The sequence below is a fragment of the Sorex fumeus genome, unplaced genomic scaffold (assembly GCF_029834395.1).
Source record: "Sorex fumeus unplaced genomic scaffold, SorFum_2.1 ptg000007l, whole genome shotgun sequence".
Classification (NCBI taxonomy): Eukaryota; Metazoa; Chordata; class Mammalia; order Eulipotyphla; family Soricidae; genus Sorex; species Sorex fumeus.
Genome location: NW_026606064.1, coordinates 7,327,189 through 7,350,390, shown reverse-complemented (window position 1 = coordinate 7,350,390; position 23,202 = coordinate 7,327,189). Strand labels below are relative to the sequence as shown.

At 37.9% G+C, this 23,202-nt stretch overlaps 1 protein-coding gene across 1 annotated transcript; it reads left to right on the top strand.

The window, feature by feature from the left end:
- Nucleotides 1-12,027: 12,027 nt before the first annotated feature.
- On the top strand, nucleotides 12,028-12,957 carry LOC130044130 (olfactory receptor 4A47-like). The gene has a single exon (XM_056136731.1). It carries the CDS (start codon nucleotides 12,028-12,030, stop codon nucleotides 12,955-12,957), a length of 930 nt encoding a protein of 309 aa, XP_055992706.1.
- Nucleotides 12,958-23,202: the final 10,245 nt, after the last annotated feature.

Genomic DNA, 23,202 nt, shown 5'->3' with positions numbered 1-23,202 from the left:
TATCAACAAAAGAAAAGATAAAAATCATATGATCATATCAATAGACGCAGAGAAAGCTTTTGACAAGATCCAGCACCCATTCATGATGAAAACCCTTGCCAAAATGGGGATAGAGGGGACTTTCCTCAATATAGTTAAAGCCATCTACCACAAACCTACAGCAAACATCATCCTCAATGGGGAAAAACTGAGACCCTTCCCCCTAAGGTCAGGGACGAGACAAGGATGCCCACTCTCTCCACTACTGTTCAATATAGTACTGGAAGTACTTGCAATAGCGATTAGGCAAGAAAAAGATATTAAGGGCATCCAGATAGGGAAAGAAGAAATTAAGCTCTCACTATTCGCAGATGACATGATACTATACTTAGAGAACCCTAAAACCTCTACCAAGAAACTCCTAGAAACAATAGGCTTGTATAGTAAAGTGGCAGGCTATAAAATCAATACCCAAAAATCCATGGCATTCCTATACGCAAATAGTGAAAGAGAAGCAAGTGACATCAAGAAAACAATCCCATTCACAATTGTGCCCCAGAAAATCAAGTATCTAGGAATCAGCTTAACTAAGGAAGTAAAGGACCTGTACAAGGAAAACTACAAAACGCTACTTCAGGAAATAAAAGAGGACACGAGGAAATGGAAAAATATCCCCTGTTCATGGATGGGGAGAATCAACATCATCAAAATGGCAATACTTCCCAAAGCACTATACAAATTCAATGCAATCCCTATAAGGATACCCATGACATTCTTCAAAGAAATGGAGCAAACACTCCTGAAATTTATATGGAACAATAAGCCCCCACGAATAGCTAAAGCAATTCTTGGGAAAAAGAAAATGGGAGGAATCAACCTCCCTAACTTCAAACTCTACTACAAGGCAGTAATAATTAAAACAGCATGGTACTGGAACAAAAGCAGAGCTGCAGACCAATGGAACAGAGTTGAATATACTGACATTTCCTCCCAAACATATAATCATCTAATTTTTGATAAGGGGGCAAGAAAAGTGAAATGGAGCAGGGAAAGCCTCTTCAACAAACTGTGCTGGCAAAATTGGACGGCTACATGCAAAAAAGTGGGCTCAGGTCTCTGCCTAACACCATGCACAAAAGTAAGATCAAAATGGATTTATGACCTCAACATCAGACCAGAATCCATAATGTTTATTGAAGACAAAGTCGGCAAAACTCTCCATGATATTGAAGCTAATGGTATCTTCAAAGATGTCACGCCACTGGCTGAGCAAGTGAAAACAGAGATAGACAAATGGGACTATCTTAAACTAAGAAGCTTCTGCACCTCCAAAGAAACAGTGACCAAAATACAAAGACAGCCTACAGAATGGGAAAGGATATTCACCAAGTACACATCCGACAAGGGGTTGATATCAAGGATATACAAGGTACTGGTTAAACTCCACAAGAAGAAATCACCCAACCCCATCAAAAAATGGGGTGAGGAAATGAACAGAAACTTTCGCAAAGAAGAAATTCGAATGGCAAAAAGGCACATGAGAAAATGCTCTACATCACTAATCATCAGAGAGATGCAGATCAAAACCACAATGAGATATCATTTCACACCACAGAGACTGGCCCACATCCACAAGAACAAAAGCAACCGGTGCTGGCGCGGATGTGGCGAGAAAGGGACCCTCCTTCACTGCTGGTGGGAATGCCGGCTGGTCCAACCCTTTTGGAAAACAGTATGGACGACTCTCAAAAAATTAGAATTTGATCTGCCATTTGACCCAGCTATAGCACTACTGGGAATATATCCCAGAGAGGCAAAAAGGTATAGTCAAAGTGACATCTGCAATTGTTTGTTCATTGCAGCACTCTTTACAATAGCCAGAATCTGGAAAAAACCTGAGTGCCCAAGAACAGATGACTGGTTAAAGAAACTTTGGTACATTTACACAATGGAGTACTATGTAGCTGTTAGAAAAGATGAAGTTATGAAATTTACATACAAGTGGTACTACATGGAAAGTATCATGTTAAGCGAAATGAGTCAGAAAGAGCGGGATAGACACAGAAAGATTGCATTCATCTGGGGAACATAAAGCAACAAAAAGTGAGAGTGACACACAGGAATGGCTGAGATTAGTACCAGGAATTTTGCTCCATGAATGGAAGGCCAGCCACAGGCTCTAGGTGAAAAGGAAGCTCAGATAGAGAAGAGATTACCAAATGAAGGGTGTTGTGAGGGCCCTCCCAGGGTGGGAGAAGCATGCTAAAAGTAGTCGATAGACCAAACATGATTGCCACTCAAAGCCTCTCTTGCAAAACACAGTACCCAAAAGAAGAGAGAGAGAACAAGGGGGAATACCCTGCCACAGAGGCAGGATGGGACGGGGGGGGGGGATGAGGGGGGGGGGATGCTGGGACCCATGGGGATGGATGACGGGCACTGGTGGAGGTATGGGGACTTGATCATTGTATAACTGAAACCCAAGCACAAAATTTGTAAGCCTATAACTGTACCTCATGGTTTTTCACTAATAAAAAAAAAAAAAAAAAAAAAAAAGCAATAACAAAACCAGAACTCTCTAAGAAACTTGGTACAGATATAGACATGAAAGACTTGTTATTTTGTTCCCATACCATGGATTTTTTTTACAGTCTACATATAAAGGAGATCTCTTTCTCCTTCTAGCTGACTTTACTGAGCATTGTACCTCCAATTTTACCCATATAGCAGCAAAATGCATGAGCTGATTTTTTAAGAGCTGAGTAGTATTTCATTGTATATGTCTGCCATAGTGTATTTATCCAGTCAATTTGGATTGTCTCCAGATATTGACTATTGTGAATAGTGTTGCAATGAACATAGGAGCCTCAGATCCCCTCTATGAATAGTTATGAGCCTTTGTGGTAGATGCCAAGAGTCAGATTTCTGGGTCTTATGGAAGTCAATTTTCAGTTTTTTGAGGAGTAATTGTACTCATATTGTTTTCTAGAAAGGTTGAACCAGTTGACAATGGTTTCTTTGGTTCCTCAGCTGCGGTTTAGGGTTCCTTTTTCCTCATATACATACCAACAAACAAATGGCCCAAAGTGACAGAATCTAAAAAACCCAAGTGCCAAGAACAGATGACTAGTTAAAGAACCTTCGGTACATCTACACAGTGGAATATTATGCAGCTGTTAGAAAATGTGAAATCATGAAATTTGCATATAAGTGGATGGACATGGAGCGTATCATGCTAAGTGAAATGAGTGAGAAAGAGAAGAACAGACATAGAAGGACTGCACTCATTCGTGGAATGTAAAGTAACGTAATATGAGACTAACACCCAAGGACAGTGGAGACAAGGGCCAGGAGGATCGCACTATGGCTTGGAAGTCTGCTTCACATCCTGGAGGAAAAGGCAGTTGGAATGGAGAAGTAAATGATTTGAGGTATTCCTTGGGACAGGCGATGCGTGCTGAATATAGACTAAAGACCAGATATGAGGGCTCTTAGTATCTGTAGTGCAAACCATAATGCCTAAAAGTAGAGAGAGAGTAAGAAGGAATGTACCTGCCACAGGGGCAGGGGGTGGGAAGGGGTGAGGGTGGTGGGAGAGATACTGGGAACATTGGTGGTGGAAAATATGCACTGGTTGGGGGATGGGTGCTTGATCATTTATCACTTAAATTTAATCCTGAAAGTTTGTAACTGTATCTCATAGTGATTATTATAAAAAGGTAACAGAATCAAAGGTCTGCTTTATACAATGGAGTTTATCAGAGCAGTAAGATGGGGGAAGTGGTGTTTGTGTGATGAGGTAGGGGTTGGGAAGATGGTGACCAAGAAACTTTGAGACAAGGGTAGAGGGAAACAGTCACTCTGGTGCTGAGTTCTGATGTTGGAATATTGTATAGATGGATCCCTGCCATTTACAGTATTGTAAAACTATTAATCATGGTGGCTAAAATAAGAAAAAATATAGTAATGAATTGTTCTATAGTATAGAACAATGGAGACTGATTAGATTTCAGAAAGAAATTGGAGGCACTGAAGAGAAGGCATCTATTAACTGAGCATATAGAAGAATCATCATGAGTAAATACTTCAAGAAATCGGATGGTCAATGTGTTTCTGGTGGATTAATCAAATCAAAATATGGAGTTTATTTGGAGTATGTTAGTTTAATCTTGAGGAAAAGTGATCTTTAATTCTAAACATTAGCACTACTAATAAAGATCACTTGAGGAAAAGTGATCTTTAATTCTAAACATTAGCACTACTAATCATGGGCTAAAGTGATAGCACAGTGGTAGGGCGTTTTCCTTGCACGCAGCCAACATGGCAGACCCGAGTTCGATTCCTCCGCCCCTCTCGGAGAGCCCGGCAAGCTACCGAGAGTATCTCGCCCGCACGGCAAAGCCCGGCAAGCTACCCGTGACATATTCGATATGCCAAACACAGTAACAACAAAGTCTCCAATGGAGACGTTACTGGGCCCGCTCGAGCAAATCGATGAACAACGGGAGGGCCTTTACCTTTACCTTACTAATCATATGGTTATGTTTTTGTTCTTTAGATGGAAAGTCATGTTTTGTGAACTCATTTTAAATGTATGGGATGTCTTAATGTAGACTTTAATACTAAATATTTTCTTCATATATAGCTGATCACATTAAGAATTTTCTTTCATTTTTAAGAAGTAAAATACTGTTTATTCTTAGAAACCTTCCTGTATACTAATTAGATATAGATGTTATTTAGCAAAGTAGTAATATATTAATGGCAACATTTATTTAATCATGTGATCGTATCAATCACTAGGAGTAGGGAATCATATTATTTTCAAACTATTTTATTGATAGGGATTCTATGATTCATAATACTGTTGGTTTCCCATGCACATAATTTGAACACCACACCCATCACTAGTATATCCACCTCCTTGCCCCAAGAGGAATCATGTCATTAGTAGCTTCAATAAATATCAGAAGGTATTTTGACAAATCCAAAAGGTATATTTTAAAGAGTGAAAAATTAAATTAAATCTGGTTTTACTTTCAAAGAATCTTTCTTGTTTATAGACAAACTGCTCTGTGTCTTATATTATAACCTATATAAACAGTTGGATACATGGATCAAAGTGACCAACTTTGTCCTCTTAGGGCTCATGCAAAATTCAAAGGAACTGAAAATGTTCTTTATTTTATTCTTGCTCTTTTGGCTTTGATGGGCGGTAACCTTGTTGTTGTGACTATAACTGTCAGCAGGACCCTGGATTTACCTATGTACATTTTTCCTGGCATGTTTATTTTTTTATTCATGGTGCAATGATTTCCCTCAATCTTATTTCAAATTTATTCTTTGGAGAAGATACCACGTCCTTCAAATTTTGTATGGTTCAGCTCCTTATAGGGTAATTTTGTTGTGGATCAGAGGTCTTTATTCTGTTGGCCATGGCCTAGGACTATCTATCAGCCTTTGCATTACTTGGTTATCATGAGGCAACGAGTGTGTTTGGTGCTGCAGGTAGCATCCTGGATTGGAGGTTTTCTGAACTCAGTTCTTCAACTCAGCACAATTTGCAGAAGGGAGGTGGTTACATGGGTGATAGATCTGTGTTGGAATTATGTCCATGAAAACCATTGTTAATAATATTAAGTCACAGAACCCCAACCAGTTAAAAAACAGATGGGTTTCTTATGCTTCTTACTCTAATTTTTTAAGACAACCTATCATCAGTATTTTAAATCCAATATTCTTTCCATGTGCTGTACTCCTGCAAGGTTTGTCTCATACTCATGTGTATAGCCTCTCTTGAATTTATGCACCATTTTCCTGCTTCCTTTCAGGTGCAATCACAAGACAGCAGCATCAGCAGTTTTTATTTTTTTTTTAATTTTTATTAGTGAAACACCATGAGGTACAGTTGTAGATTTAGAAATTTTTGTGCTTGTGTTTCGATTATACAATGATCAAATATCCACCCCTCCACCAGTGCCCATTTTCCACCACCATGGATCCCAGTATCCCTCCCACACCCATCCCCCCATCTAACCCTGCCTCTGTGGCAGGGCATTCCCTTTTGTTCTCTCTCTCCTTTTGGGTGTTGTGGTCGCATCAGCTTTTAGGGTCTTTTTAGTGTTGGAAATTTTCACTTGTAATGCTTTATAAGAAATTTCCTTCTTATCTGGTGCATTTCAGTTTAAACAAGTTTAAAAAAATATTATTTCTGTATATACTTTCCATGGTAGATTCTCCCTTGTATTTTCTGTTTCTGAGTTTTGTCTTATGAACCTGGTGGACAAATTATAATTGCCTTCCTAAGACTTTGCTTTTGGATTGCCTAACTCTCTTATAAAAGTAAGGTCAAGCAATGATAGTTGGAAATGATCACTCTGGAAGAGAACTGAGTGCAGAAAGAAGTAAAGGGTTAGACAGCATAACCTTTCAGTACTTGTGTCACAAACAATAATGCATAGAAGGGTGGAGAGAGAGAGAGGGGAGAGAGAGTGACAGAGAGATAGAGAGACAGAGACAGAAAGATAAAGACAGAGAGAGACAGAGAGGAGAAGGAGACAGACACAGAGAGAGAGGAGAGAGGGACAGGTAGGAGAGATAGATAGATAGATAGATAGATAGATAGATAGAGAGAGAGAGAGAATAGTGCCTTTAGTGCCTTCCATGAGGCAGGCTGAGAGGAGTGGGTTTGTTGGGAAGGAAACTGGTGGCATGATGGGTACACCAGTGAAGGGATAAGTGTTGGAACATTGATGGCTGAAACCCAATCATGAACAACTTTGTGTATCTCATGGCGATTCAATAAAATAAATAAATAGATAAATAAATACATAAATAAAATGTAGCACATACACACATATATGTTTATCTACATATATATATTTAAAGAGAATAAAAAGATAGTACAAGAGGCAGGACATTTTTCCTGCTCACAGTGTACTTGCGTTTGGTCTTCGGAATTGCATGTGGTCCCCTGAACACTGCTAGGACTAATTCCTGAGTGCAAACTAGGAGTAACCCCTATTATTGGCAGGAGTATCTACCTCCATCGCCTAAATAAATAAGGTCAGGAAGGTAGAGCTGTTAACTGGATTTTTCTCAGTTTCAGTAATAAGTATATCCCTAGGTTCATGGGATTTACAAAATAGGTAAATACAACTTAAAAAAAATAATTGGATAAAAATTTAGTACCTCTAAATTGTAGATAAAATTTAATTTTTTCTAAAGTTACACTTGCATACAAACAGGAAATGTATGTTATTGATAAAAGGAAGGGAAATTTTGCTATGGCAAATGTGAAAATAAGTGATAAAATAATATTCTTTAGGACAAATAACAGGGCTAATCTTTTATTTTAGATTAAAAAGTTATAATGGTTCCGAAACCGTGTTTTTCATTTTGCTACCTATTATCCTGGTCCTAGTACTGTGATTGTTCTAATGGTATTTTTGCACACAAATACTATTTTTAAATTTTGCAAGAAACCAGTTGAGAGTGAAGCAGTGTAAAACAGTCTTGGAGACAGTCCAATTGCATCATCTGGTGATATATCTGGTCTGAAGATATAAAGATCCCAAGACCTTTCATAGTATTAGGGAGAAGATGCTGTTCTCTTAACAACCAATAGAATTCTTCCAGGAGGAACAATGACTATCTTTAGAAACTAATGGCTGGTCCGAGTGCAGTGGTGTTTACAATTAATTGATCACAGCCAGTTACAGAATGAAAACATTTCTTGGTAAAGAAACTGGGCCTTTCTTGTCCTTTTTAACAAATTATCCTAGTATGGAAAATTTTTGGCTTTCTGTTCCTCCCATGGAATTTCTTCTAACTAGATCTACAGTGCAAATAATAACCTCATAAAATATTATAAGACTATATGATTAAAATAGGCAGAAAGTCATGTGAAATCCAATGTATCCTTAAATAATGGTGCATAGAAGCTGTCCCCTGCCATAGAGGTCTTCACGGATGGAAGTGGCACATCAGATCCTTAAGAGTGATTAAAAATTCTTCCTGATAATTGTGAACAAGTCTCCAAAAGGTAAATCTAGAGCAATAAAAAGTGCAAGTCAAATTTAAATTGTGCTATGACCTTATTTTATGGGAAATTATTAGAACTTGACTTTATAAGAATTAAAATCCTAACAGTACTTTTGGAAGCCCTTTCACCTGTTCTTTGAAGTCGATAAAATTATTTCATAATTTCATTCCTGTCTCTGAAAAATGTAGAACTCTGAGAAATAATACTGGGCTTGTTTCTACAACTATAAAATGGGGTGAAAATACTGGTTACATTAAAGATAAAATTTTAGACAGTAAACAGTAAAAATGATTTTATTTTATGTATGCATGTAAATAAATAATATATACATTCTGTGAATACGGAATGAAAATCTATGTAACTATAATCAAAGCTTTTGATATGCAATTTTGCATAACTATTGATAGGTGCTTTTCTTGCAATGTTACTATTTCCTTTTATCAAAATACTATCTTTAAGATGAAACAAAAATATTAATGTTTGTTTTCTGATTTGTTTTTCTGAATTAAGAGGGATAAAATCCTAAGATATAGGGTATTATGTACACATTGAAGTATCAAATATTTTGTTACACTGTACTACAAAGGTTTTTATGTGATTAGTTTATTATGTTCTCACAGAAATTAGTAATCACATAAATTTCCCACAAATTTAAAATATATTCATCAAAATAATAACATATTAAATTAAAAATATTTTATTGGCCTAGTAATATGCTTTATAATCAGGTGTAGTTTTTCTCCATGTGTCTATGTATATCTCTTAATCTAATCTACTTTTGAGCCAGAGTGCTGTGGATACTCTGAACAACATAAAACTGTTTCTGCAAGTCCATTAATTTTTAATCACATGACTTGTATGTGTAAAAGTCCAGGAAATTAGACTCTGACTTTCATGACATATATGCAAAGACTCTTTGAATTGGCAGAGAGACATGTAGAAGCAGATTTCATGTCAACCAGCTGAATAAATACTAAAGGGAACTTCAGTATAATGGAGAAATGCGACAATAAGGAAAGTTATTAGGATTTATATGGCACATCACGATCACGATCACGACCACCCTGTTGTTCGTCGATTGCCTCGAGCAGGTGCCAGTAACGTCTTCTTCGTCCTAGCCCTGAGATTTTTTTTTTTTTAAAGTGCCATATTCAAGGCTTTTTCAGGGTTAGGAGAATGAGACCCATCATTGTTACTGGTATTTGGCATATTGGGTATACCACGGGGAGTTTGCCAGAATCTGCCGTGTGGGCATGTTACATTTGGTAGCCTTCCGGGAGCTGAGTGTGATAATCTCTGGATCCTGGCCGTTGTTGGAGTTACACGGCAGTTGGTGGGTGTAACTGTCTAGTTACTGGCAGGTCCAGTCCCAAACTGTACAGGCTTGGAGATCTCAGCCCCGGGTCCCACACACCTGGGTTCCTCTGTCAGTTCTTTTATGCGTGAGGCTCATCCAAGTGTGTGGAGAGTGCTCGCAGCAAGGCCTTGGTTGGGCCTCGGTGGTCTTCAGCTGTTGGGCCCTGGTGGAGACAGTCAGGCATAGGGTAGGAGACTCTGTCTTGTTCTCTCCCAGGAGCTGAGTGGCACATGTCATGAATAAATAAATAGAGTCAGTATTCAATGCATAACTTCAATATATGCCTTCACATGGAAAGTAGATTTATGGTGAGAGGCAAGTTTTCTGTCCTTTGCTGTCCTTTTCTGTCCTTTAATCATTGCATGATATGATCCTGACATAAACTTGAAGTCTCAGAGAATTCGTCGGTGTTCTGAGGTGGTTGGGAGTCTACTTTATTTGAAAAGTGTGATATAATGTTAAGTTCATTTGCCAGTTGAGAAGAAGTTTGAAGATTAAAAGTACAAGCAACTTTCTATACTATTTCCCATTATTTTGAGAGATGAACTTCTTAAAGGTCTCTAAAAGTAGCAAATAAAAAATTGACAAAATAAAAAATGAGAAAGGAGCACTTCAGTTCTCTAAAGAGGAAAAACTGAGACAGAATTAATTCGGAGCATTGTAAGTGATGAATTTTAGGAGTTATCTTTGAACCCAAAATTGGGTATTTATATTTTTTAATGTAGCAAAAATACATTATTGAAATTTGCCCAAGGGAGTGGTTTTGATCTGAATAAAAGTTAAATATTATTATTATGTGCTAACATAGGAATAGACTTTTTGAGGAAAAATAAAAGCAGAGAAACCTCAGGAGGTTATTGTAGTGAAACAAGAACATAACAGGAGGTAGCAAGCCTGATTAAAATTGGGATATTTTAACTGGACAAAGGAATGTAATGAAGTAAAGGGTGGAGGGCATGCCAAGATCACTCTTGACTCGATTATAGGGAGAAATACAGGGAAGATATGAAATTGATGGAGGAAGAAAGAAGCTGAGGAAAGCCCCAGATACTGCAACAAGCAGGGCACTTGCCCTGCACATGATTGACTTGGGTTTGATTCCTGCCACTCTATGTCATCCCCAGAGCCCACTAGGATTGATACCTTAGTGCAGTGCTTGGAGACAGCCCTGAGCACCAGTGACTGTGACTCCCAAATCAAAACGAATACAACAATAAAAGAAGACAAGAAAGGACATAACAGGGGGAGCTGGGGTAAAGGCCTCCAATCTATATGTAACATGGAGATGTGATGGAGCATATATTCATACCATGTAATCAACAAAACTGAAAACATGAGGTCAAAATTACAACAAACTTCAAAATGTGCCTGTTAAGGTGACAGTTTGGTGGGGGTGGGTAGGGGAGAACTTGGGAACATTGGTGAAAGGAAGTTGACACTGGTGGTGGGATTGCTACTAGAACATTATGTGTCTAAAACTCAACTGGCAATAACTTTTTAAATCATGGTTCTTTAATAAAATTAGCTATAAAACATTTAAAAATGGAAATATTTTTAAAATAAATGTTTTTTAAAGTGTAAATAATGTGTAAAGAATAGAGAAAATATATAGTATCAGTTTACTCTACGGGCTGGAGCGATAGCACAGCGGTAGGGCGTTCGCCTTATAAGCGGCCAACGTGGCCAACCCGAGTTCGATTCCTCCGCCCCTCTCAGAGAGCCCGGCAAGCTACGGAGAGTATTCCATATGCCAAACACAGTAACAACAAAGTCTTCAATGGAGACGTTACTGGGCCCGCTCCAGCAAATCGACGATCAATGGGAGGGCCTTTACCTTACTCTAAGAACAGTATGATGATCAGTACCATTTATGAGATAGAGAATCAATAGGAGGATTCCATTTATTATGTAAAATCAAAGTGTTTTAATAAATTATAGGTTGATACCTATTTGGAAATGTGACTTACCTAGTTAGTAACACACATAAATATTTACAAATTATTCTTCAACTATGAGTATGTAAATTACCTTCATGTTTTTTTTTTTACTTAAAATTAGACTTTTGTGACTTGATATATGGTGAATCTTTTCTTGGAATTAATGACCCTTCTATCCTCCCTCATTTTCTGACTTTATGTTTAACCATGAATGTAAAGTCCACTATTTCTTTGGAAAGCCTTCCTATATCCTTTTATGATGATTTAGATGCTCTGGCTTTGAGAACACTATGCCAAACAAATATATTAGAGTGATAGTTATTAAAATGTTCTTTAATGGTATGACTTTATTGGTCTGTTCTTTAATGGTCTGACAATATATATTAGATTACTAGCTGTAATGAATTATGTCTCATTCACTGTGGTAATTTCAGTGTACGTAGCAGGTTTGACACAATTATATTATGAAATTGTGTGAGTGTGTGTGTATGTGTGTACACGTGTATGTGGTGCAAGGGATCAAATTTAAAGTTTTGTGCACGTAAAACATGTTTTCTTCCACTGAAGTTAGATCCCTGGACCATACAACTGTTTTGATTAAAGAAATAAAATATTGGACATAAAATATTTCAATTTTTTTTTCTTTCATAGGTTAACTATTTTTAAATATCTAAAATCAGCACTTGCAAGGACTACATGGAACCAGGGTAATGGAACCTAGGAACAATGTGACCCACTTTGTCCTCTTGGGCCTCACACAGAATCCAAAGGAGCAGAAAATACTTTTCGTCTTGTTCTTGTTCCTTTACATCTTAACCATGGTGGGAAACCTGCTCATTGTTGTGACCGTCATTTTTAGTAAGACTCTGGGCACGCCAATGTACTTCTTTCTTGCTAGTTTATCATTTATGGATGTCATTTATTCTACATCTATATCTCCCAACTTGATTTCAAACTTGTTCTTTGGGAAAAAAACCATTTCCTTCCAATCTTGTATGATCCAGCTATTTACAGAGCACTTTTTCGGTGGATCAGAAGTCTTTCTCCTGTTGGTGATGGCCTATGACCGTTATGTGGCCATCTGTAAGCCTTTACATTACTTGGTTATCATGAGGCAATGGGTGTGTGTGGTGCTGCTGATATTGTCCTGGATTGGAGGTTTCCTGCACTCAGTAATTCAGCTCAGCACTATTTATGGACTTCCATTTTGTGGCCCCAACATTATCGATCACTTTTTCTGTGATATGTATCCCTTACTGAAGCTTGTCTGTACTGACACCTATGTCGTTGGCCTCTTGGTTGCGGCTAACGGAGGAGTCATCTGTTCTATTGTGTTCCTGCTCTTGCTCATCTCATACGTTGTCATCTTGCATGCCCTGAAGAACCTGAGTCAGGAAGGGAGGCGGAAAGCCCTGCAGACCTGTGTTTCACACATCACGGTGGTGGTTCTCTTCTTTGTTCCTTGCATTTTCATGTATGGAAGACCTGCTAAGACCTTCCCTGTGGACAAATCACTGAGTGTGTTTTATACAGTCATAACTCCCATGTTGAACCCTTTAATTTACACTCTGAGAAATTCAGAGATGACAAATGCCATGAAAAAACTCTGGAAAATAAAAGTAAATTTAAGTAATCAGTAGGTCTGTGGTCCACCAGGAAGTAAGTCATTTGATATTAGGTCCATTCCTTTGAATGCAGAAATCTTCTGAAATATTATGTACATTCTCCTTTCAGAAGTTCCTTAAACATAATAAAAATACTGCTAAACTCAAAACTTCGTAATAGAGTGTTTATGGTTACACTAGAAATGTCTAATACCTATATACTAAGGAATAAGATTCTTTATTGAATTAGTAAGGAAATTTTTATATAGTTATGTTAATTTTAATCAATTGGTATAGCTATCACAGACAATTCTAATTTTTCTTTTGATAATTTTGCATGGCAACTTTCAAATATGCTATAGAATATTGTTAACCATATCCACCATATTGTACATTATATCACTCTGGCTTATTTATTATATTCATTTTAATTTGTACATTAACCCCTTTTTATCATTTTGTTTCACTGAATCCCTCAAGCATCTAGAAGTGCTGTGTTTAACAGCTTGTCTTAGTTGAATTTTGTTTGGTTGGTTTTAGATTCCACATGTACATGTAAGTGAGATTGTAAGCATTTATCTTTGACTTATTTCAATTAGCATAATGTCCTCAAGGTTAATTCATGTTGAAGAAAATGGCAGTATTTCATTATTTTTTATGAATAAATAGCATTCAATGATATAAATAATCTTTTATATAATTGAGGTATTTGCTATGTTGTGGAATGAAGTCAACAATATCGAAGAGGTGTACTGGTATAAATATTTATTAAGCTGATATTTTGGCGAGCTTTACTATGCATTGCCTGTTGAGAAAAATGTTCTGAACACTGACTGGCATTTTGTAATTTCCAATCCACTGAAAAGATTTACAGCTTCCTTGGGCCTTATTGAATCTCTATGCTCTGGTTTTCTCATTTATGTTTATCCTCGCTTCCAAGTTTTGGGGACTGATAAAATTTGTGTGTTTTATATGCATGGCCAACAGTCATGTAAAAATTGTTTACTGTAACTTAGTGAATTTAAAATAAAAGTATTTCATACCAGTGAGAATGGCATATATCAAAAGAACAGGAAAAATATGTGCTGGTGAGGATTTGGAGAAAATGGTACTCTTTCACTGTTGGAGAGACTATTATCTGGTTAAGTCTCTCTGCTAAACAGTATAGAGATTCTCAAAAAAATAAAACTACAGTCAATCTGACCCAGTGATTCCACTTCTTGGCATCAATCCCAAAACATTAAAACATTAATTTGTTAACATATATGTGCACGTATTACCTTATATAGAATGTAATAGTCAGGATATAGAAACAAGTCAAATGCCCAAGACAGATGAATGAATGAAAAATCATGGAATATGTGCACAATAAAATACTATGTACCCATAAGAAAAGATGAAATCCTGCCATCACAGCAATTTTGATGGAACTTGAAAGTAAATTGAGTAAAGTTGGATGACAAATACTGATCATTTCAATTATCCATGACATATAAAGTAAGTAACAAGACAAAGGAATAGGAGTTATCAAATTATGGCAAAATTGGCTCTGGATTACAGAATTGAGAATGCTGAGAAGACGGGAGGTGGAGATGGGGTGATGATGAGGCAGAATGAAGATAAAATCAGGACATTGGTTGAAGGCCTTGGGCATTACAGTGATGTATAAGTAAGGGCATTGGTTAAGGGTCTTGGCATTACAGTGATGTATAATCAGGACATTGGCTGAGGGTCTTGGGCATTACAGTGGTGTATAACTCATAAAAATCATGAGTTAGGGGACTGGTAAGATAGTACAGTGGGTTGGGCACTTGCTTTGCATGAAGCCAACCTTGGTTTGATTCCAGGCATACCCTATTGGTCCTAGAGCCCACCTGGAGTGATTCCTGAGTGCAAAGCCAGGAGAAAGCCCTAAGCATAGGCAGGTGTGACCCTCCCCAAATTATGAGTCAAAACTGTAATAATTAAATTAATAAATGAGTTTGATAAAGAGGCTGGGTTTGGAGTAAAGGAAGGGGACACTTTGGGAAATACACTGTCACAGATATGCTGTCCAACATGCTGAGATGGAGCATGCTTGAAGCTCTGTTATTAGCAGTATTATGAATCTCAATGCCGAAGTAAAATCTGAAAACAAAACAAAAATCTGGGTTTGATTATCTCCTAGAAAGTTTCCTTTAAGTGGTCCAGAGTGTCAGTTGATGTTAAATTTGACGTCAACAGAGAGGGATGCAGAGTCAAACATACAAAATTAGGCAAGAATAATATAAATATATGAAATGATGATGTGATTAAGAGCAAGTTATGGTGGCAGACTGAATGAACTTGAATAAGACTTAGAAACACTTTAAACTCTGCATCCCACATTTTTTTCATTTATACAAAAATAGTAATGACCCTGTACTGGGTTGTTTTTATTACTTTATATTTATGTGCTTGCATCGGTGATTGGTACAGTAATTCTTTTTTCAAAAGTGAAGGGTAATACTGAATTTGTAATTCATATTTGGAATGCTATTTCTTTCTTTATACTTTCTTTATACTTTTTCCTACTCTCTGCACTATCACTCCTGACCCTAATATTTCTTCATGAACAAGATGAAATTCTTTCTGCTTAGTTTCAGAATTTCTGTGGCTCTTGCCCTATCTTTGACTTCTTTTTTTTTTTTTTTTTGCTTTTTGGGTCACACCCGGCGATGCTCAGGGGTTACTCCTGGCTCGTGCACTCAGGAATTGCTCCTGGCGGTGCTCAGGGGACCATATGGGGTGCTGGGAATCGAACCTGTGCCGGTCATGTTGGCAGCGTGCAAGGCAAACGCCCTACCCACTGTGCTATCACTCCAGCCCCCTATCTTTGACTTCTTAGAGGAAAAAAAGGCATTTTCACAGCAGGCAAACATTGTTTTATAATTTCTTTCCCTATTTCATCCACATAGCTCTGTGTTGTCTTTTAGGCTCATTATTCAGCTTCTAGAAGTCCTGTAAGCAGCAACATTTCAGATATGGTGGAAACATTTGGGACTCTGAGGCCAACAGAGTTAGACTTGCATTGTATCTGTCTTCTATTATGAGATTGTACACACATCCCAGCCATATTTAATTTCAGTTATTAGGTATAATGAAACTGTATCACTTTCCCATAGGGTTATTTTAAGCCTTAAGTGAGGTAATGTATATAATTATCCAGGTCAATACCTGTTGCTCAGTGGGGTTTAATACTAGCCATTGATTCTACCTTTTTTTATGACTCACTGGAAATCTTGATGTATTTGCTATTTAATATTATGTTGAGAGACATAAAGAACTTCTAGAAAACTGAAGTAAAGCAACTAAAATCAATGTAAGATGGTAAGATGCACTGTGAATAATTTAGTTTAAAATTTGAATGTTGGGTCTGGAGTGATAGTACTGTGGGATAGGGCATTTCCCTTGCATGCAGTGGACTTGGGTTCTATCCCCAACACACTAGATGGTCCTCTGATTCTTCTAGGATGATCTCTGAGCACAGAGCCAGGAGTAAGCCCTGAGCACCAATGGATGTGGCCCCCAAACAAAATCAAATGTGAATGTTAGAGCCATCAATATAGTACAATGGGTAGGGCATTTGACTTGCATGAGGCTGATCTGTGTTTTATCTCCCAGGTAGTCCCCTGAGCACTGCAAGGAATAATTTCTTAACTCATAGCAAGGAATAACCCCTGAACACCAGCAGTTCTTATCCAAAAACTAAAATAGAGTGAACATCACAAATAAAAATCATAGTAACATCAAAATTACTCATTTTCTCTAAAACATTATTGCTTTAAAATAATAATTATCTTACAGCACTGCAACATTAGTAGGTGAGTGATAATGCATTTATTTGGGAATAGCAGAGAATGGCAACTCAGGGCATAGAGATTCAGGTAAGAATCTAAAACATGTCCCATGGAAGGAGTAAGATTGTGAGATTTTATAGAAAAGGGATGAGGTAGTGGTTGAATAGAGGGATCACAGGTCAATATGGTGATCATTCATTTCAAACTGATTTTTAAACAAAATTATAAATTGATTTTCTTGTTTCCTGGCTCTTGGAATACTGGCAACTAGTGGATTGGTAAAGTGACTTCTTCAAGAGAATTGCTACTACCCTACTTAAAACATGCTTCAGTGACGTCAACTCTTTATAATGCTGTAGCAGTACCCAATCTCCAGTAACTCAGATCTAGCTTAAAGACTTGCAGAGACAATCCACTTAGCTAATCCTGTCCTATGTCTGTTCCCAAGTATAAAGTAAATCTGGGAAATTTAGTTCTTTGGGTTAATGATTAGACAAATTAGTATATTCTATGTGAAACTGAATAAAAATATTTGAGTGCATTCAAAGTTTTTTTGGAAACCACAAAGTCCTGATTTTCATGGAAGTTAGTGAGCATGAAAATGATTGATATAATTGAGAAAGTCTGGCCGCTCACCTACAAGATGGTCAGACTTCTTCGTCAAGGCCCTGGGCAAACATTTTGAGGCTCTTCATGTTCCTGGAACGAGTAGATGACATTGGGCTACACTAGCATACCACAGGGATGAATGGAGATGTTACTGGAGCCCGCTCAAATAAATCAATGAGCAGTGGGATGACAAGTGATACAAGAGATAATTGAGAGCTATCTGTTTCAACTGAAGAATATGGTTCCTACTCAGATCTTCTTTCTTTATTTTCTTCTCTTCCCTTTCTTGTTCATGTTCATTGACTTCCCAGCATCTTAACTGCAGGCCTTTTCAATGTTGGCATTACTGAAATAGTGCTAATGGAACTCAGTTTAAAAATTTATGTTTAAGAAACATAGTTCTTCCTGATTTTCTTTTTCATATTAGAATTATTTCTTTTATTTTTGTTATTACGTTTCCTTAGAGATATTAAATAAAATATTTATGTTAAATTTTATTATGTGATTTATTATAAGACACAAGGTTAAAATAGTATGATATTTAATGTTTTCATTGATTTGGTAATTTTTGTCCTCACGCATAAAGTGCCCTGACTGTAATTACTTAAAAATTTTTTAAAAAAGCTAACATAGAGAATCACACTTCAAAAAAGAATAAACATACAGCCTAAGAGAAGGACCACATGGAGGGTGCGGGAACCACAGATCCCGGAGGAAAAAAAAAAAAAACAGGTTCCAAAAAGAGCCGAGATCACCAGCAAGTTCCAGATGGGGTAGATGCCACATCCCGCCTTCCCCAGATGGAACCCCGGTGACCAGAAGCCTCTACAAACACAGCTCGAGTATGCGGGAACTAGGACTTTTTCTCAAATCTGTCGGACTACAGCTCCCAGGTAACCTCTGATTCCGGAAGTCACGCCCACAGCCTGCCCCCCAGCGCCATCTTTGAAGCATTCAGCCTAAGAGAAGGACCACATGGAGGGTGCGGGAACCACAGATCCCAGAGGGGAAAAAAAAAACAGGTTCCAAAAAGAGCCGAGATCACCGGCAAGTTCCAGATGGGGTAGGTGCCGCATCCCGCCTCCCCCAGATGGAACCCCGGTGACCAGAAGCCTCTACAAACACAGCTCGAGTATGTGGGAACTAGGACTTTTTCTCAAAACCGCACGGCCGCTTATGCGGCCGCGCGACATCTCTCTATATACAAAGTGATCAATGAGAAGTAAACCACCCAATCTTTCTCCCTGAAAATCAGAGTTAAGTTTGGAGCACGGCCACAGCCCCAGAAACACAAGGACTTAATGCAGAACCCGGCAGCTTGGAGCAGAAAAGTGAACGGACTATGCATTAATCCAGGCCATCATGTCTGTCCGGAGGGGAAAGGGTGTTGCCCCATTCGCCCTCTCCTCTCTGGAAAGAAAGATGGCGGCTGCATGGGAGCCTTGTGGACAGCAAGTATGAGCCGGGAGAGTGGGGGCGACTAAAACCTCATGGGAAGGGGGGCGTTCTGGTCCGTCCTTCACGCCCTACCGAGGCCACCAGTTGCCCCCCACGAGCGGCTCTCCAGCACGGCCACAGCCCCAGAAGCACAAGGACTTAATGCAGAACCCAGCAGCTTGGAGCAGAAAAGTGAAAGGACTATGCGTTAATCCAGGCAATCATTTCTGCCCAGAGGGGAAAGGGTGTTGCTCCCTTCCGCCCTCCTCCCTCTGGAAAGAAAGATGGCGGCCACATGGGAGCCTTGTGGACAGCAGGTATGAGCCGGGAGTGTGGGGGCGACTAAAACCTCATGGGTTGGGGGGCGTTCCGGTCCGTCCTTCACGCCCTACCGAGGTCACCAGTCGCCCCCCGCGAGCGGCTCTCCAGCACAGCCACGGCCCCAGAAGCACAAGGACTTAATGCAGAACCCAGCAACTTGGAGCAGAAAAGTGAACGGACTATGCGTTGATCCAGGCCATCAAGTCTGCTGGAGGGGAAAGGGTGTTGCCCCATTCGCCCTCTCCTCTCTGGAACGAAAGATGGCGGCCACATGGGAGCCTTGTGGACAGCAGGTATGAGCCAGGCGTGTGGGGGCGACTAAAACCTCATGGGAAGGGGGGCGTTTCGGTCCGCCCTTCACGCCCTACCGAGGCCACCAGTTGCCCCCACGAGCGGCTCTCCAGCACGGCCACGACTCCAGAACACAGAAACCAATTTCTTAACTATCTGACTTTCAGTAGAAATACTTCCAGGGTCAATAGGTAAAATAGCAGAAATCCAAATCCAACATTTAATTCTTGAACCCAGCTGTAGAAAGCAAATCACTTCACAATGCTTTTTCAGCATGTCTGATTTTGGGGGTGGTAAACTCTAAATAATAGTGGTGAATCTTTTATTGAAACAATGAATCTAATCAAAGCAGATAGAGTGTTAACTAGAATTCATCTGCCTCACAGGGATGGGGAGGGGTGGGGGGTGGGGTTTTATTGGGGTTCTTCATGGTAAAAAATAAGTATTGGTAAAGGGAAATGTGTTTGATATTTGCATGACTGAGACATAAACCTGAAAGCTTTGTAACCTTTCCCACAGTGATTCAATAAATAAATAAAAAAAAAGAATAAACATAATGTGATATATAAAGAAAAAACCTGGGAATATTAGGAAAATATAATTTAGTTAGGAAAATATGCTTTAAACTTTAAAGAAACAAAATTTTTTGGCTACTTTATTCTTAAAAGGCAAGTGCATCTTAATAGTTTTTTAAAGCTATTTCTTCTCTCCTTTTTACCCTTATCTGACATAATGATCTAATTTGATATGTTACTATTATTACATGTCGATGTGCTTTTAAAGTTTTACAGAAAGTCCCAGTGAATTTAATTAAATAAGAATCAGTATTGGAGAGATTCCAATTCCAGGACTTAATAAATGGTAAGTTGGAATAAAATGTACCATGATCTTTGCCTCTATAGGTAAAGGATTCTATGGGTCTGAAAAGTTACATAATTTTTCAGGTGGGCTTTTGTTAAAATTAAGGCATGACAGAAAACTAGCACAAGAAACTTTAAAATTTCAAGTCTAATTGTTTGGCTCTACAAACCAACAAAATGAGAAGGCCTAAACTGCAAATGGTATTTTTTATTTTAAATTTTCTGAAAGAAGTTGTTAAAGAAAATAATCTCCCTGAAATTTGATAACTTGCATATTTTTGAATGTTATGATTTCCTATCTTATACATAAGTTTTCCTTCTTGGCAAACCTTTTACTTACATTTCTTTTAATAAGTCTATATTCCTTATAAAAACAATTTGAAAAATCAGAAAAAACTATGGAGAAATTAAACAGTTAATCGGCTGAGAGAAAACAAATCCTCAAGGAGTAATACAGACTTTTGCTCTTTGGTATCATTCTGGACCTAAGAGAAGTGAATTTCTGTTACTTACGACTGAGTTAAAAAGTTTTGTTTTTTTCCCCTGCAGATTGTGATCAAGTCTTTGCCGGGTAAGACTGACATTAAATTATGGGAACAAGATTGTAATTGTGTGAATTCCTTATGTAAGAAATCAAATCATTTTGAAATAAATGAAACTTAGATTTTAATTCTCTTAAAAATGTGTGATTTTGAAGGTTAATAGATTCTTGGAAGTTAAATTATTCATCTCTGAGAATGAATTGTCCATTTAATTGTAAATATTGCATGTAGCATGTTAAGTTGCGCATGACTATGTGATTGAAATACATTATGGAAATTTGACACATTATAGTGAGTACTATAATTAGAATGATATTTTTAAAATGTCTCTTGTCCTTTGGAAGGACAGTTTATTGGGAGCAGGTTTGAATTGTAGATATGGGGGAGTTGAAATGAGTATAGCAGGTAGAGCACTTGCTTTGCACTTTCCTGATGGACCCCAGTTCGATTCACGCTATCATATGTGGTCTCCTGAGCCCAACCTGAGCAAGCCCTGAGCACAGCTGAGTGTGGCCCCAAAATAAAATGAAATTTTATAAAGTGCAGAGATTTGGCAGGAGTGTGTATATTGCAGTGTGTGGGAAGAAAGTGGAAGAAACAGACATGGTCAGACTGTATAAGTAGTGTTAATGGAGATTATCAAAGTTGCCAATAACTAATACAAGTTCAATAGTTGGTTAACGATATTATGACACGGTTTAAATAATTGTACGGATGGTGGGAATATTTAATGATATAGAGAACACACATTCTTATTGTGGAAAATAAAAAAAAAGAGTTTAAAAAAATAATCCCCAAATTAGAAATTTGTGCATTCATGTTTGTAAATCAGAGTATGGGAAAGACAGGAGCTGCAAATATGACATAGAAGCTTTGATATGTATAGATCATGAAATGGAGAAATATTTAACCAATGTTATCTCTGAAGTATGAGGTAGTCCAAAAAAAATGAACTAACTTAGTTTACTAACTTTAATATATAAAATAATTTTAATGGGTCTCAAATATTGAACACCTGTGAATTTGTAAATGGTGCACCCCTAATTAAATACATGTTTCAACTTCTGCTTTTTTGTTGTTTTTCTTTTAGAACTCAGATAAAGTATTACTTTCTCTGAGACATTGTCACTCAATTTGGTAATGTGCAAATATTTTTTCCAGTGACATCTGCATTTTTTAATTTTTAATTTTTTAATCAAAGCACATAGCATTATAACATTTGAAAAGTTAAGCAATGCATTATTAAAAATCAACATGTTTGGGGCAGGAGCCATAGTGCAGTAGGGAGGGTGTGTACCTTGCACTCGGCTGATCTGGGTTTGATCCCAGATACCCCATAGGGTTCCCTGAGCACTGCCAGGAATGATACCTGAGTGCAGAGCCAGGAGTAACCCCTGAGCATCGTTGGGTGTGACCCCCAAAGCAAAAAAAAAAAAAAAAGAATCAACATATTTGATTCATTCCCATATAATTCTGTTTTTTTCTTTTTTGGGTGGTCATACCCTGTGATGCACAGGGGTTATTCCTGGCTCATGCACTCAGGAATTACTCCTGCCTCTGGCAGTGCTCAGGGGACCATATGGGACACTGGGAATCGAACCCAGGTCAGCCATGTGCAAGGTAAATGCCCTACCTGCTGTGCTATTGCTCTAGCCCCATTCCCATATAATTCTTATTAAACAGTTCTATCATCATTCTACAGTGGACCTTTGTCTTGCCTTCCATGATGATGAACATTAATTAGTCATATAGCCTAAAGGTTTATTTTTATTTTATTTAATACATTCAGTTCTATGGTTTGACTGTCCAGCACATGTGAGTGAAATAATGTAGTATTTGTTTTCATCTGGTATTTGTCTTTTTTCTAGCTTCTCTTACTAACCTTGATTCTCTTTATCTATGTTCATCCATGTTAATGCAAGTACCAGGGTCCTAAAATTGTCCTCTTTAGAATTGGATAATTGTGTGTATCTATTTATAATGATATGTTGGTCTATAATTGTCTCACTCATAAGATATTTTATGACTGAATAAAGTACTATGTCTTACTGAATTTGGTAACCACAATGTGTGTGATACAGTTGAGAAAAATATACTCCATACAGTTCTTTTTTTTCTTTTGTGAGGGGGTGCACACCAAGTAGGGCTTAGGACTTACTCCTGGCTCTGCATTCAGGAATCACGCCTAGTGGTCCCAGAGTCCCACATGGAGTACTGAGGGGAAAATCTGGTTCAGTCTCATGCAAAGCAAGTTCCCTGCCCACAGTACTATCACTCTGACCCCTCCAGATAGTTCTTTTAATTGAATGACTATAAGAAGTTTAAGCACATAATGCTTTTAAAATGCTCTCTTGTCTTATAGGTAAAGTTCTAACAATTGAAATTAGCATCTGTAAAGGATAG

What these genes read in the sequence shown, in the direction of transcription:
- LOC130044130 (XM_056136731.1), top strand. Translation starts at nt 12,028, where the DNA reads ATGGAACCTAGGAACAATGTGACCCACTTTGTCCTCTTGGGCCTCACA.